Below are 14,617 nucleotides of genomic sequence, written 5' to 3'. Positions count from 1 at the left end.
ATTCAGCAGACATTTGCTAATCAGGAACTATATGTTTCTTACATTGAGGATACAGAAATTAATCACACATGAAGCCCAAGATTTTATGATTTGTTGAGGGACATAAAATATATTTCCAGTTAATTGTAATACAAGGCACTCTACTAAATGCTAAGTGAGAATTAAGAGGATGAAGCTGTCACCTTGAGCTGGGTTGAGAAGAGGTGACTTTTGAGCATCAAGAATGCATTAGATTCCATAATTGTAGAAGGGACAGAGTATTCCAAGCAGAGGCAATGGAATGAGCAAAGTCTTGGAGGTGAAAAGAGCATATTGGGGAAACAAAGGGAGAAGGGAGGTAAGATGACCATTATGGCTGGGAATATATCAGGGGTCACAGACTCATATTTTCAGGGGCCAGGTGGGTAACAAACATGAGCAAAATGGACAGGGTATAAATATATGGTGAGATATCCCACTTAAAAATATCCAGACAACTTTTAAAACACCTCTTAAAAGCTAGGTGATAGATGTATGAGTTCATCATTCTAATGTGTGTTCATTTGAATAGATTTAATGTTTTCCTTTAAAGGGTTAACAAAAGACAGTTAAATAAATAAGCAAAACAGTGGTAGTCAGGTAAGGCACTTCCCCCAATGAGAGGAATAGTAGGAGATGAAGCAGAAAACATAGAAATCTACACTGTAGAGGCTTTGAGACACCAAGCTGAATTAATGCTTATTAAAAAAAAAAAATTTTTTTTTTTTTTTTTAAGTACCTATGGTGTAGCAAGAGATTTGTATACAAGCCATCGAGTAACTTAAGGAAGAGGTAATTTAGGAAGATGTATCTTATGTGAAGAAAGAAAACAGAAGAGACTTGTATCATATATTTAGTTGAACATTTGTTCAACATCCTTACTATGTGCTAGGCTGTAGGGATCTGAAGATGATTGGTGCTTTGTGCTTATTTGTAAGAACATACCTACTTATAATTCCAACATTAATATAAATGTATTTTGTACTTATTGCTCTGTCACCCAGTGGTTGCATTCCAGTTGTTTCACATTTGTTGGAGTTTCATCGGCTTGTTCATATCTCCTCCCAACCAGTACCAGGCCAGTGGTGATCATTAGTGACAGTCTGACTGACTGCTGCAAATAACCCCTGTTACTAGAGAATCAGCCATGAGGAGTTTATTTTTTTTGTTCTCTTTTTCAGGAGTAACATGCACATTCTTTCTCTTCTGGTGGCTGACAGGACCAATATATAGGCAGTGCCAAAGTGGTGACAGAGTTAGAAGAAATTTTGGGAGAAACCATTTTTGCCTTGGACGTGGAACAGCTGCTGGGCCCACCATGGCACCTGTGAAGATCAGCCATGTGGTGTCATTTTCCTCTCAGGTATATTAGCAGGATTTTTTCCTGGTAGCTGGAAAGGAGTTAAAAAAAAAAAAAAAAATGGGAGACTTGGCTCCAGTTTCAGGGAAATTCCAATCCAGTCGGAGAGATATTGTCCCTTCTTTGGGAGTCCAAAGTCTAATGGGGAGTACATAGCTTATGCCTTTAGATCATCCCCCAGAGCAATGCAGGAGGCATAAAAGCAGTGTCTCAGGAATTGAAGGTAAAGAAGGAAGCACATTTGGGATCCTGCCCATAGTTTGGAGAGAGCTGTATGCCCAAAGTCTGTACCAAGGTCCCCAGAAAGGCAGCTTGGTCAATTTGCCGTTGGAAACAGGCCCAGACACTCGAGGTAGTCTCTGACCTGTGAAGATACCACTGTCACCATCAAGGGTGCTCCCAGCCTTCTACCTAAAAGTTCTGTAATATCCTAATTACAGCCATATATCCCTGGCGCTGGGTCCTTAGGGACTTCTTACCCTTTCCGCTGCTGTCACTGCTTTATGTATTTGTCCCTTCTCCCCTCTCCTTTCCTCCTCTTACCCTAACTTTTTTCGAGGGTTACCGCTGGTATTTTGGGTAGTATAAGTCTGCATTTTGTAGCAATGTCATTTGCATTGTGGAACATTTAGCATCCCTGGTCCCCTGCCCCTAATGGCAATATTGCTCCCTGGTCATTGTGACCACTAAAAATACCCCCACACATTTCAGGAAGGCTTTTAGAAGGGGTGTGCTGCCTCAATTAATAACTACTATATCAACCCCTATTCTAGGGAAATAAAATAAAAATTACCCTTATCCTTAACTACATAGCCCGCCTAAATGGTTTTCTTCTTAGACTCTTAGCCTTATAAAATGCTAGCCTTATAAAAAATTAGGTATCTTCTAGTTTTAGTGGTTTTCAAACTATACTCTGCGGGAACCCACTTCTAGAAGTTGAGGGTAAGGAGAGCAAGTATATCTCTAGCCCTTTCTCCACTTAATGCTTTAACCAAAGCCCTGCTTTTATTTAAAGCTATTTATTCGTGTGTGCGTATGTACACACACATACATACACACTTCGGTGTAAGATTTCACTTCAGTGGAAGGGTTTTATTGCTTTAAAAAAGAAAAAAAAAAAAAGAGGAAAACCATGAATCTGGTCTCTTGGCTTACTTACAAACGAAGAAATTTAGGTCCAGAGAGGGAAAGTGGTTTCCACAAGGCCACTTAACCAAAAAATAACTGACCTTGGGTTAGAACTCAAAATTTCTGTCTCAAAACCACTGTTGTTGACTGTGAACAAATCACTTTATTTCTATGCCTTGTTTGTAAAACTAAAATAAAAATTTTTGCCTTCTGTATCACCTAGAGTTATTTTCAAGATACAATAAATGCCTGTGAAGGCACCTTTTAAATGAAAAGAAGCAGTATAGTATGGTGGCTAAGAGCTCTGGATTCAGAACCCTGGGTTAGAATCCTGGCTTTGGTTGATCGTTTGGCCTTGTAGCCTTGGGTAAGTTGGCGAACCTCTCTAAACTTCAGTTTGTTCATCTATTAAATAAAACCAAAAAAACCTATTGCTGTCGAGTCAGTTCTAACTCATAGCGACCCTATAAGAAAGAGTAGAAGTGCCCCCATAGGCTTTCCAAGGAGCCCTTGGTGAATTCAAACTGCCAACTTTTTGGTTAGCAGCGAGTTCTTAACCACTGTGTCACCAGGGCCTCATCTATTAAATAGGAAGTAATAATAGTGGCTACCTCAGTCGTTAGGAGGATTAAATGAGATGATGTCTATAAACCACTTAGCACATGATACATTCCCGTGGGCTTCTAACTAGTGCCTTTTGCGTCATGTTTGGATGCCTGGAAAGATTTGGGAGAGTAGGGATCCCTCGTTCATGGATATCCTCTTTTCCTTTGGACTCAGTAGGGTTCCTGATCTTCTCCTCCTCTCTCTGACTTAGGATCCTAAGTATCCTGTGGCGAACCTACTGAACCCAGACAGTCAGAGGGGACCTTGGCTCAGCTGCCCTCAGGACAAAAGTGGGCAACTGAAAGTGGAACTGCAGTTGGAGAGAGCAGTGCCCATTGGCTACATTGATGTTGGTGAGTGAGTTCTGTAGGGCCTGGGAACCAGAGAAATAATATTTTCCCCAACCCCTCAACTAGAATGTCTGAGTTAAATCTGACTGAGCAGTCTTCATGGACTCAGCCCTATCTGAGAGTGACAGAGAGATATGGCCCCAGAACTTGAGGTAGGTGTGTGGTAATGCAGAACTCCAGGAGCTGTGGAATACAATGTAAATGGCACTCCTTGAATTGTGCAACATACCTGTCCTACTTTGGTCTGACCGGTCTAGATGAAGCCATAGGACGCTATTATAAATGCCCACAAATAGAATCTATGTGCATCTCTAAATATAAGTGTCAAGAAGATGCTGGAGGGACGAACTATGCAAGGATTATCCGGGAAGGTTTACTGAAGGAGATGGGAATTTATGGACTGAGAAGTTTGACCCTAGGATTCTCTGGAATAGAAGACTGGCAAAGACCATTTTTCTCAGCTCTGTCTGGACAAAGAAATGTGAGACCCCCTAGCAAAGATTTAATAGAGACAGAATTCAGTACTGCCTGCCAGGGTCAGTGGACAGGGAGAGGCAAAGGAAAGGTTTCTGGTTAGGAGAAGCCCAATGAACCTTCACATGGTCATTTAGTTGGCTGTGGCCCCGTTTCACTTCAGCTACTGGTTCCCTATGGGAATCCACATGTTGCCTGAATTTTCTGGACGTCCAGCAAGCTCTAGAATGCCCTTTCCCCACCCAATTTCCTTATCTGCCATTGGAGGGGCCCCTGTCATCCCATCACTTTTATCCTTTTCTCGTCTTTTTTGTCCCCAGGTAACTGTGGCTGTGCTTTCCTGCAAATTGATGTGGGTCGTTCTTCCTGGTCCCTGGACAGACCTTTCATCACCCTGCTCCCTGCAACCATGCTTATGTCCCTAGCTGATTCAAAGCAGGGGAAGAACCTCTCAGGGGTCCGCATGTTTAAAGATGGTAAAGAGGACAAAAGCAAAAAGGAGGGAGAGAGAGAGAGCGTGTGTGAGAGAGAGAGAGAGAGTGCGTGTGTGAGAGAGAGAGGGTGCATGTGTGAGAAAGAGAGAGTGCGTGTATGAGAGAGAGAGATGCAGTACTATAGAGGGCTGTAAATGCTGTTGGGTATATATTGTGGGAGGAAGCTATGCAAGGGCTTGGTTATATCTGTTGGGATAGGGTAGATAATGAGTGAACAACAATGTGGTATATTTCTGTGTGAGTTCTGCATGGTGAGGATACATGAAACCCATTGCTGTCGAGTCGATTCTGATTCATAGCAACTGTATAGGACAGAGTAGAACTGTTTCATATGGTTTCTGAGGAGCAGCTGGTGGATTTGAACTGCCGACCTTTAGGTTAGCAGTCAAGCTCTTAACCACTGTGGCACCAGGGCCCCAGGATACATGATAGCTAGGTATGTTTATGAGCTCTGATTTTATTTACACATAACATGGGATTCAATGGAACCTATGTAGAACCCATATTTGCAATTAGTGTGTTTTTGTTCATATATCTGTACCAGTAAGGGTGTAGGGTAAATGTTTATATATGCCATGGTAAGCTGTGTAATGATTATAGATACGTAGCATGTAGTGTTTCCTGAGTTCTGTTCTGTGCCAATCTCTGAGTTCAGTTGGCACAGCAGAAGAAGCGTAAGATCTGATTCTTGGCCTCTGGGAACTTAGCCTAGTAAGGGTTTGTTTGTGTTTAATTTGGAGGTGTTTGCAGTGTTGTGGAGGAAGAGTGATATTGCAAGGACACGAGGTTGAGGGGTGAGGTACCGATTGCCTAGCGTTGGAAATTGAGTGTGTGAAGGGTTTGTGATGTTGGCGATATACTGTGAGTACACAGGGCATGTCGTGGAAGGTTGAAGTCAAGTGGTCAGGGAAGGCTAAATATATCTCAGCTAATCCACTGGGCAAATTGTCATCCCAGACCCTAACATTACAGATAACTCCTATTAAAATGAGATATTGATGAGGTCTCTAGAGAGGTGCATAATGAGAATATACTGATGTGAGGAACAGTGTGGAACCATGACAGAGAGGAGCGATGATGGGAAGGCAAGGAATTGGGTCTGAGAGGATCCTGATTGGCCTGTGTGGCTCTGCTAAACCCTGAGCACCAGCACCTGAGGTGGTTAGTTACCAGTGATCGCCATTCTTCCTTTTGTTGGAGTTTACTCCACATAGCCCCTGTCTTCTTTTCTTTCCTTTCCTCAGTACTGACCTTCTTTTCCTTTCTCTCTCCTCCTGTTTATGCGTTTCCTTTCCCCTCATGTTCTTTCTCTTTTTTCCTTAGATGATTTCCTGGCCCCAGCCTCAGGTGAGTCATGGGATCGACTTCGTCTCACCTGCTCCCAACCCTTCACACGTCATCAGTCCTTTGGCCTGGCCTTCCTGCGGGTCCGTTCCTCTCTGGACTCCTTAGATGATCCCATGACAGGCCCCTCAGCCCTCGTGAGCTCTGGGGTGAGCCAGGTGTGTATGATGGTAGAACAAGGACTTAATGGTCTCTCGTCCTTTCCAGGTTTCTGGTTAGGAGGCTGTTGCCTGATTGAGGGAGAGGCACATACACTACATACACACATTCAAATATGAGCACCAATCGGCTTGCTACCCTCTCATACAGGAAGGAGTGAACCCCTCTCCTTCCCTCTCTCATATTAGAAGACGCAAGTGAGTGAGCCTCAAATATAGTGTTCACAGAATTGTTGGACTATTTATTCTTCTTGGGTACAAAGTTAATCTCATATTTCCAGGTTTTTGGTGGCTGTAGCTTTTATCATAGCCCTGATGGTGCAGCAGTTAAGCATTCGGCTGCTAACCAAAATGTTGGCAGTTCGAATCCACGCAGCTGTTCCTTGGAAACCCTATGGGGCAGTTCTGCTCTGTCCTGTAGAGTCGCTATGAATCAGAATGGACTCCACAGCAATGGGTTTGGTTAGTTTTTTGTTTTTTGTTCTTTTTGTGGTAGCTTTTATCAGACTTCCTTGCAGCACCTGAAAATCACAGGGCTGACTTGTAATCTCCGTCCTTTTTGTTCCATGCGCGCCCTGCCCAGCAAAGCCAGTTACACTTGTGGATGCGTGCTCTGCAGTTTCGTTTGTTCCCCTCTTCTCCTTCCCTACACAACACACATGTATTCCTAAGTGAAGACGTGTGTGAGTACCAGTCTCCTGTTCGCTACTGGGTTTCTTGCCTTGAGTTTATGTCGGTTTAATTTACCTTTTCTCAGGCAGTTTTCTAGTTATATTTTCATCCTAAGCCTGTTCTGACTCCTCTCCTCCTGCTTTCTTGTCATTGGTGTCTCCATCTATTTTTTGAAGCATGTACCTTTTACCACACTTTACTCACAAACAAATAATGAATGAGTAATCAAACCAAACTAAAGACATAGAATTCTAGAGTTTGAAAAAAAACAAACTTAGGAATAATCTAGCCCTGAGTGCTTCATTTTATATCTCAGATAGGGAAACTTGTGTATTCTTTGAGAAACTAGAAGTCAGGCCTCCTGTCATCACCCCCACCATTGCTCCTCCTATACACTCAGTACATTTTTTAGAATTTCAGTTCGCAGGAGTTTCAAGCTACTCCTGTTGAGGTTACTGAGATAAAGAGGAAACTGGGAATTGGGAAGAGAAAATGGAATTAGAGCAAAGAGCGAGAGTAGATGCTTTTGTAGTGCAGCCTTGGGAGAGACCGAGAGAGCAGACGCAAAGTAAAGCTTGGTTTGAGGTTTGCTCTCCCATCGTAGGAAGGACTGAAAAATGCGGAAGGACCAATTGAGGAAGGTCAGTGTGTTCTACCGTGTTTAGATGTGCCGGTGCTGGTAGCCTACACGATGCAGTTAGAGCTTTGTGATCCTGGCTGTTCCATAAAATGTAAGCTCCCTGAGATTAGGAACCTGGACTGACTTGTTCAATAATATATCTCTGGCACCTATAACAGTGCCTAGAACAGGTTTATAGTGTTAACATTCATTATATAATTAATCTTTCAGCAGAAGTTCTAGGTAAGGTCACAATATAGTTCATCGTCCAAACCAAGGCACTTTGAGAGCAAAAGAGGATGCTGTTAGGAATTACGCTAGGACAGCAGACATAAAGCTGGACTGTCCAAAGCAAACCAAAACATAGAGTCGCCATAGTTTTCAGATAAATTAGGACTTCCCAGAGTCCTTTTGATTTTGGCCATCTAAATTAATCTGCACCTCTAGGACTATGATGGGATCCAGGAAGAAGGGAGTCAGCAACTCCAGAGCCATATCAGAATGGCACTGAGCAGTAACAACAGCAGAACAAAACACAGATATGCAGGTATCTCCTTGAAGCCACAGGAAAAGGAGGCCCTGAAACATTTTTACAAGAAAGCAGTGGTACATGGAAATGAGTCAGACAGCACTCAGTGTTATAATTTAAGGGCCACTGTGAGTCAGAATTGACTCAATGGCAATGGGTTTGGTTTTGGTTATGGAGCTCTGGTGGCACAGTGGTTAAGAGCTCGGCTGCTAACCAAAAGATCAGCAGTTCTATGGGGCAGTTCTACTCTGTCCTGTACGACCGCTGTGAGTCGAAACCGACTAGACAGCAACGGGCTTAAAATGCCGTAGGCTTTTTTTCCTAGTCTATCATTCTAATTGGTATATTATAGCAAAAGCAAAATATAAGTGCTTTTAGCCCTGTGAATGGTGACTGCATGTGATGCAGAGTAGAACTGCCCTCTCTATGAGGTTTTCAGTGGCTGTGACCTTCTGAAATTGATCATCAGGCCTATCTTTTCAGGTGCCTGGGTGGATTCAGCATGAGTCAGAGTCGACTCAACAACAGTTAGTTTGTTTTTTTGTTTCTCTTTTGTTTTTGTTTTCATTTAACCCTGTGAAATGGGAGCTTTTGCAATCACTGATTTCCCAGTAAGGAAACAGAAGCACAGAAAAACTTAGTGGGATATCTTAGGTCGCACTGGTAAATAAACTTTGGAACTGGACTTGAACCTAGGCTGCGTGACTCCAACCAGCTTGTGCTATGAAGCTCAGGTTCTAATGGTTAATCTCATTTAGCGTTAAGGCTGAATAAACCACATCTACATACCTGCCTAGTTACCCTTTCTAGTAATATTCACTCTAAAACTCATAAAACAAGGTAGAGAAAAAATGATCACTCTGAAAAGTTAAATAGAATATTTCAAAATTGGCCTTAGGTCCAGGAAGAAATTGTGGTGACAATTAAAAAATATTTAACAGTGAATGAGGATGAAAATACTGTTTATCAAACTCGTAGAAGGAATCCAAAGTCATGTTTACAAGAAAGACATTTACCTTTAAAAGAATCTGTAATAGAATAATCAGAGCTGAAGATTAAAGAAAAAATTAAGAAATATTTTAAAATGTAGAGAAAAAAAGGAAGTTTGGAAAAATTTTAAAAAAGAAATAGTCATAGATAAATTGAATTTTGACGAGGAATTAAGAAAACAGTAGCATACCATACAAATAAGATCTCTATAGAGATGATCTCTTAAGAGATAGTTGCCCAGAAACATTTCTGGAGCTAGAAGTAGAGAGGTTTACAGGTGCCTGTGATTTTAGACGTAGCAGTTAATGCTAGAAAAATACATGTCATATCTGTATACATACATACGTACACATCTGTTTTTATAGGTGGCTAGAAATGGGGGTTAAAATTGGTAGGCTTTTAGTAGTAGGTGAACAGAATTATTCACAAAATAAAATCATACTGAAAATTAAACAGTATTATTAAATGGTATTTAGAAGGAAATGTTGAAAATGTCCCCAAATAGTTCAAAATAAAGCTATTTATCTATATGAAAAAATATATATGTATGATTTTTTTCTTTTGAAGGTATATAAAGAGATGAATGATTTGAATTTTGTTCCTATGTGAATCAATTTTATGTATGTACAAATGTAAACACACACAAATATATGTGTGTACTTCCAAAAGTTTACCCATCCGCCCCCACAGCCCTGTTTTTCCCAACAGTGCATAGTCTCTTACCTGGGAGCTTTCAGGAACATGACAAAACACGTATTACTGGGGAGCTACATACCCGAAAATCATAGAACCGCAGATCTTAGAGCTGGAGGAGAACTCGAGAACATGCGCACACACAAGCAAACATGCAGATGGAAGTTACTACAGATACATTCACACTCATTAAGCCAAGTTCCTCAGGCTTGGGAGAAGGCCCTGGCACTAGATGGCAGTGTCCCCTGGTGGTGAAGCTCTGTGTTTCTTATTTCTCCATTTTCTTCTCAGGAGTCTTCTGATGCTCAGGAGTCTGCTTCTAGCCCCTGGCTGGCTAATCCTTCCATCCGGAGGACCTTCTTCCCAGATCCCCAGAAGTACGTAGCTGCCTTGAGTGGAGTTCTCCCAGCCACTTCACAGCTCTTTTTCCTGAAAGAATAATGCCACCAAGTCTCTCACAGGCACACAAGCCCAGTTAATCTCAAACTCTAAACCTGGTCTTATCTATATATCAAACTGGCCTTTTTTTTTTTTTTTGGTTAGATATCATGGACCTGGGTGAGCAGAAGGGTGACCTGGGTAAGGCCTCTGTTCTGAGTTAAACCAAGCAGTCTGTATTTTCCCACAGGAGCACAAAGGAAATTTCAGAGCTCAAGAATGTTCTAAAGCAGCTGCAGCCAGGAACTCTGGGGCGTTCAGCCCGCATGGTGCTTTCAGCTGCCCGCAGGGTGCAGCCAGCCAGTGTGGCAGACCCAAGGAACAACCACACAGAGCAAAGTCACAGTCATCCTGATAGCTCAGGTGAGGCCCATGACCTACCTTTGACTCCGTACTCTCCGTAGCAGGCCCCCTCCTCCCTGAATCCACCACTGCTATAAAGGGATGGCTCACAAATGGGATTCCATGTGTGAAAAAACAGGATTGTCAGTGTCTAGTTTCAGTAAGAAAAACCAAATACTGTATAGTAATTGAAAGAACATTAGTCTAGAAATCAGAAATCTTTATCTTTTTGTGCTTCAATTCCTTCATCTTCAAAGTAAAAGACTTAACACTAAGTGGTATCAAGGCCTCTTAAAGAATCGGTTGTCTATGATTATCTCAGAAGGATGAGTAAGCCAGGGTGGTGGTCTGTGTATGTCGCTCAGTGGGGAAATAAGGTAGGGGGATAGTGTGGTTTTATCACAGAGGAAGAAAGGAGGAAAAAACATTTCCAAGTTCCTACTTTGCATAAGGCATTACTGGGCACTTTCACTAACTTTACTTACTTAATGTTCACAATAAATGTATGCAGGAGATATCTTACTTTCATTTTACAGAAGAATCTGAGATTCAGGGAGGCAAAATATCCTGAGTCACACAGCCAGGATTAGAACCCAAAAGCTCTTGTTCTCTTTACTATTCTGTATAGCAAGAAGGAGGAAACACGTAGGGTTCTCAATGAAAAGTAAAAAACAGAATGGTTTATTGTTTCATTGGAAAAAATTTAAGAAAGGAAATGGTTTATCTGTTCTTTCAAAGACCTAAAGAAATTAGTAATATAATGAGTATATCACATACTCTAGAAATAAGGTATATGGGTTATTTATTACTATGAAACAAATTACCCCAAAACTTAGTGGCTTAAAACAATATTTATTATTACATAGTTTCTGAAGTTTAAGAATCTAAGCACAACTGAGCTGGGTCCTGGTTCTGGGTCTGTCACAAGACTGCAGTCATCTCAAGGCTCACCTGGGGAGGGTCTACTTCCTACCTCACCCACAGGGTTCTTGGTAGGATTTCACTCCATGTGGACTGTTGGACTAAGGCTTCCATCAGTTCCTTTACCATGAGAGCCTCCCCAAAGAGAATCTTACAGTGTGTCAGCTTGCTCCATCGGAGTGAGCAAGCAAGAGGGCAAGACGGTGCCAGCAAGCTAGACAGTACTAGCAAGACGGAAGTCGCAGTCTTTTGTTACCTAATCACAGAATTGACATCCATCACTTTTGCCATATGCTATTTGGCGCAGTGGTTAAAGAGTTCAGCTGCTAACCAAAAGGTCGGCAGTTTGAATCCACCAGCTGCTCCTTGGAAACCCTATGGAGCAGTTCTACTCTGTCCTCTAGAGTCACTGTGAGTAGTAATCAACTCGCCAGCAAGGGATATTCATTAGAAACAAGTTACTAGGTCCTGGCCACACTCGAGGGCAAGGATTTACGAGGTAGCAGGAACCAATGGTACTAATTTCAGAAGCTGCCTACCGCACAGGGAAAGATATTGTTTACTATATTTTAAGAGAAGGAAAGTGGAAGGGAACTAACTTTTTCAGGGGCACCTACTATGGCCTGGACATTAGAGCTATGAAGCACTTTGAAAAACATTAAATGCTGTACAAAATGTTTGTAAATTCTGAATAACTAGACAAGTGGTTGTTGGTGGATTTTGTTATCACTCATTTGACAGATATTGAGCATCTCTCACGTGCCAGGCTCTGTGTTAGGAGCTGGGGATGCCACAGTGAATAAAATAGCAATGCCCCTACCCTAACAGGAACATGTGTCCATGTTACACAAAAAAATCTAAAACTTAAAACGTGATAAGTGCTTTGAAGGAAAAGCCAATATGCTTCATTCAATATAATGATGAAATTTAGATGAGAAAATTCAGGGAAAGTGCCTCATAGGAATTAGCATTTCATCTAAGAGTGGAAGAATGAGAAAAAATTAACCAGGCAAAGAGGATAGAAAGTATATTCCTGGTGGAAGGAACAGCATAGGTGAAGAATTTTGTTAATGAGCTAGATTTGAAATGTTTATTTCTAACACAGAGCCCAGACCAGAGGAGCAAAACTCAGAGAATGACATGGGCAGGACGAAGAGACGGAAGGTCCAGGACCGAAGGTAAGTCAGTCAACCAAAAAAACCCAAATCAACTCCCCAAACCATATTGCCCTCCTGCAGCTGTCCTTCTTGCACTCTTGCTTCAGTTAGGTCAGAAAATACCTTTGTGTCTAGGTCTTGATCTCTTGGTCTGGACCTAGAGGGTAATGGAGAAAAGGTACCGCCTTCCACATGTTGTCAGGCTGGGAGCTAGGCAAGGAGACAGCCCTGTAGTGAACCAGAATCTGAAGATGAATACTTTGTGTCTCATTAGCTGTGTTACCTAGTTCCACATCATCCTGTGTGTTTATTCACCTTTGTGTCATTCTGGATCTTTAATAAAATCTGATTTAGGCATTACATCCTGATCTCGGCTGTGACATAGGGAACAGATATTGAAGGAAGAGAGTTTGTATACTAGGTAGCACCTGACTGTTCTGTTTGGTTTGTGGTGTTTCTAGGGAATTTACCTTGAGATAACACTTTCCTCTCCTATCCTCAGACATCACCATTCCTTACATTAAGCAAAGTCCTTAATTGTTATCCCTGAAGTAGTATCCCCAAGGGGGTGGCAGCAGTAATAAAAAAGCATGCCTTATTTTTTTTTTGGTATACAGTAGGTACTCATTAAAATTTGTTGCTTAATAACTGTTATTAATTGAAATTGAAGGTGAGTTTTTTGGAAGGGGGCTAAAACTGGAGATGTGAGGGCCAACTCCCATGCTTTTCCCAAATAGCCAAGCTTAGATAATCTATGGCTCTATGGCCAGCCTTAGATGATCTGACCTGTTTATTAAGAAATTCAGTGAATTCCTGATACCCTCTTCCTTGTGTTAGTTTCTGAAATACCAAGTTATTTCTGCTTTGCCTGGGGGTCAGTTCAGACATTCTGAAAGGAAAGCAGTAATGAGAGCAGGGCATATTTATCCCAGGAGTACAAGATTGGTTCAACAAGTGAAAATCAATCAATGTAATACACCACATTATTGGAATAAAGGACAAAAGCCACATGATCATTTCAACAAATAACAGATACAAAAAAGCAGTTGACAAAGTCTAACACTTTTCATGATAAAAACAACAAACTAAGAATAAGAGGAAACTTCCTCAAACTGATAAAGGGTATCAACAAAAAAAACATACACTAACGTCATACTTAATGGTGAAAGACTGAAGGCTTCCCCCTAAACCAGGAATAAGACAAGGATATCCACTCTCACCATGTCTATTCAACATTTACTGGAGGTTCTAGCTAGGACAATTAGGAAAAAGAAATAAAAGGCATCCAAGTTGGAGAGCAAAGAGTAAAACTATTTTAATTCACAGATGCTATGATGATGAATGTAGAAATCCTAAGAAATCTCAAAAACATTATTTATAATAGCTAAAAAGTAGAAACAGCCCAAATGTGCATCAGCTCATGAATAGATTACCAAAATATGGTCTATCCATACGATGTAATATTATTTTGCCATAAAAAGGAATGAAATATGTTACATGCCACAACATGGATGAACCTTGAAAACATACTGAGTGAAAGAAGCCAGTCACAAACACCACATAATATATAATTTCATTCATAAAAGTCCGGAATATGTAAATCCATGGAGACAGAAAGTAAATTAATGGTTGCCAGCGGCTGGGGGGAGAGAGGAATGGGCAGTAATTGCTAATGGTATGAAGTTTCTCTCTGAGGTGATGAAAATGTTCTGGAATTGGATATTGGTGATGGTTACACAACTCTATGAGTATACTGGAAACCACTGAACAGTAAACTTCAAAGGAGTAAATTTTATGGTATGTGAATTGTATCTCAATTAAAAAAAATAAGATTCTTAGAGCAGTAATAGAAGCTCTCTTCTCAGATGTTCAAAGATTAAATGACATCCCTCAAGTCTGGTGCATTGAGAATGCTAGGACTCCAACCCAGGGGCATCAGGCTGCATATCAACTATTTTACATTCTTTTTGCCCTAATTTTAGGTTCCATCACCTCTTGTGACTGGTGATACTACCTCTTGCTAATATCTGGTCTTTAACTGTACTTTCTCAGATTTCTGTCTAACTCTCGGCCAGACGGGAGAGGGACAGCACGACAACATCAACCCCAAACCCAAAGCAATGGACAGAGGCGACAACACCAACCCCAAACCCAAAGCAATGGACAGAGGCGACAACACCAACCGCAAACCCAAAGCAATGGACAGAGGCGACAACATCAACTCCAAACCCAAAGCAATGATGTCCAGGATAGTGGACAATGCCCCATTTGTGCTGGTAAGCTCCTGGGCTTGGGCACACAGGGTTGTTAGGGGGCCATTAGGC

General features: G+C 41.5%; 1 protein-coding gene across 4 annotated transcripts in view; it reads left to right on the top strand.

Annotated features, from left to right (window-relative positions):
* The window catches only part of XNDC1N (XRCC1 N-terminal domain containing 1, N-terminal like), a 40,156-nt gene that overhangs the window by 3,744 nt on the left and 21,795 nt on the right, over positions 1 to 14,617 (top strand). For 3 of the 4 annotated variants that reach the window (XM_064288617.1, XM_064288615.1, XM_064288616.1), the window contains 8 exons: positions 1,200 to 1,381; positions 3,324 to 3,465; positions 4,257 to 4,412; positions 5,754 to 5,932; positions 9,727 to 9,812; positions 10,064 to 10,236; positions 12,242 to 12,314; positions 14,346 to 14,569. In XM_064288617.1, coding sequence (XP_064144687.1) covers positions 1,337 to 1,381; positions 3,324 to 3,465; positions 4,257 to 4,412; positions 5,754 to 5,932; positions 9,727 to 9,812; positions 10,064 to 10,236; positions 12,242 to 12,314; positions 14,346 to 14,569 — 1,078 coding nt within the window. In that variant the 5' untranslated portion in view covers positions 1,200 to 1,336. Of the gene's footprint in view, positions 1 to 1,199; positions 1,382 to 3,323; positions 3,466 to 4,256; positions 4,413 to 5,753; positions 5,933 to 9,726; positions 9,813 to 10,063; positions 10,237 to 12,241; positions 12,315 to 13,988; positions 14,091 to 14,345; positions 14,570 to 14,617 lie in introns of those variants that run through there. The other variant, XR_010322470.1, reaches the window with a different exon arrangement.

Source organism: Loxodonta africana, chromosome 7, assembly GCF_030014295.1.
Source record: "Loxodonta africana isolate mLoxAfr1 chromosome 7, mLoxAfr1.hap2, whole genome shotgun sequence".
NCBI classification, from domain to species: Eukaryota; Metazoa; Chordata; class Mammalia; order Proboscidea; family Elephantidae; genus Loxodonta; species Loxodonta africana.
The sequence above is the reverse complement of the archived record's forward strand: the minus strand, read 5'-3'. Positions and strand labels throughout refer to the sequence as shown.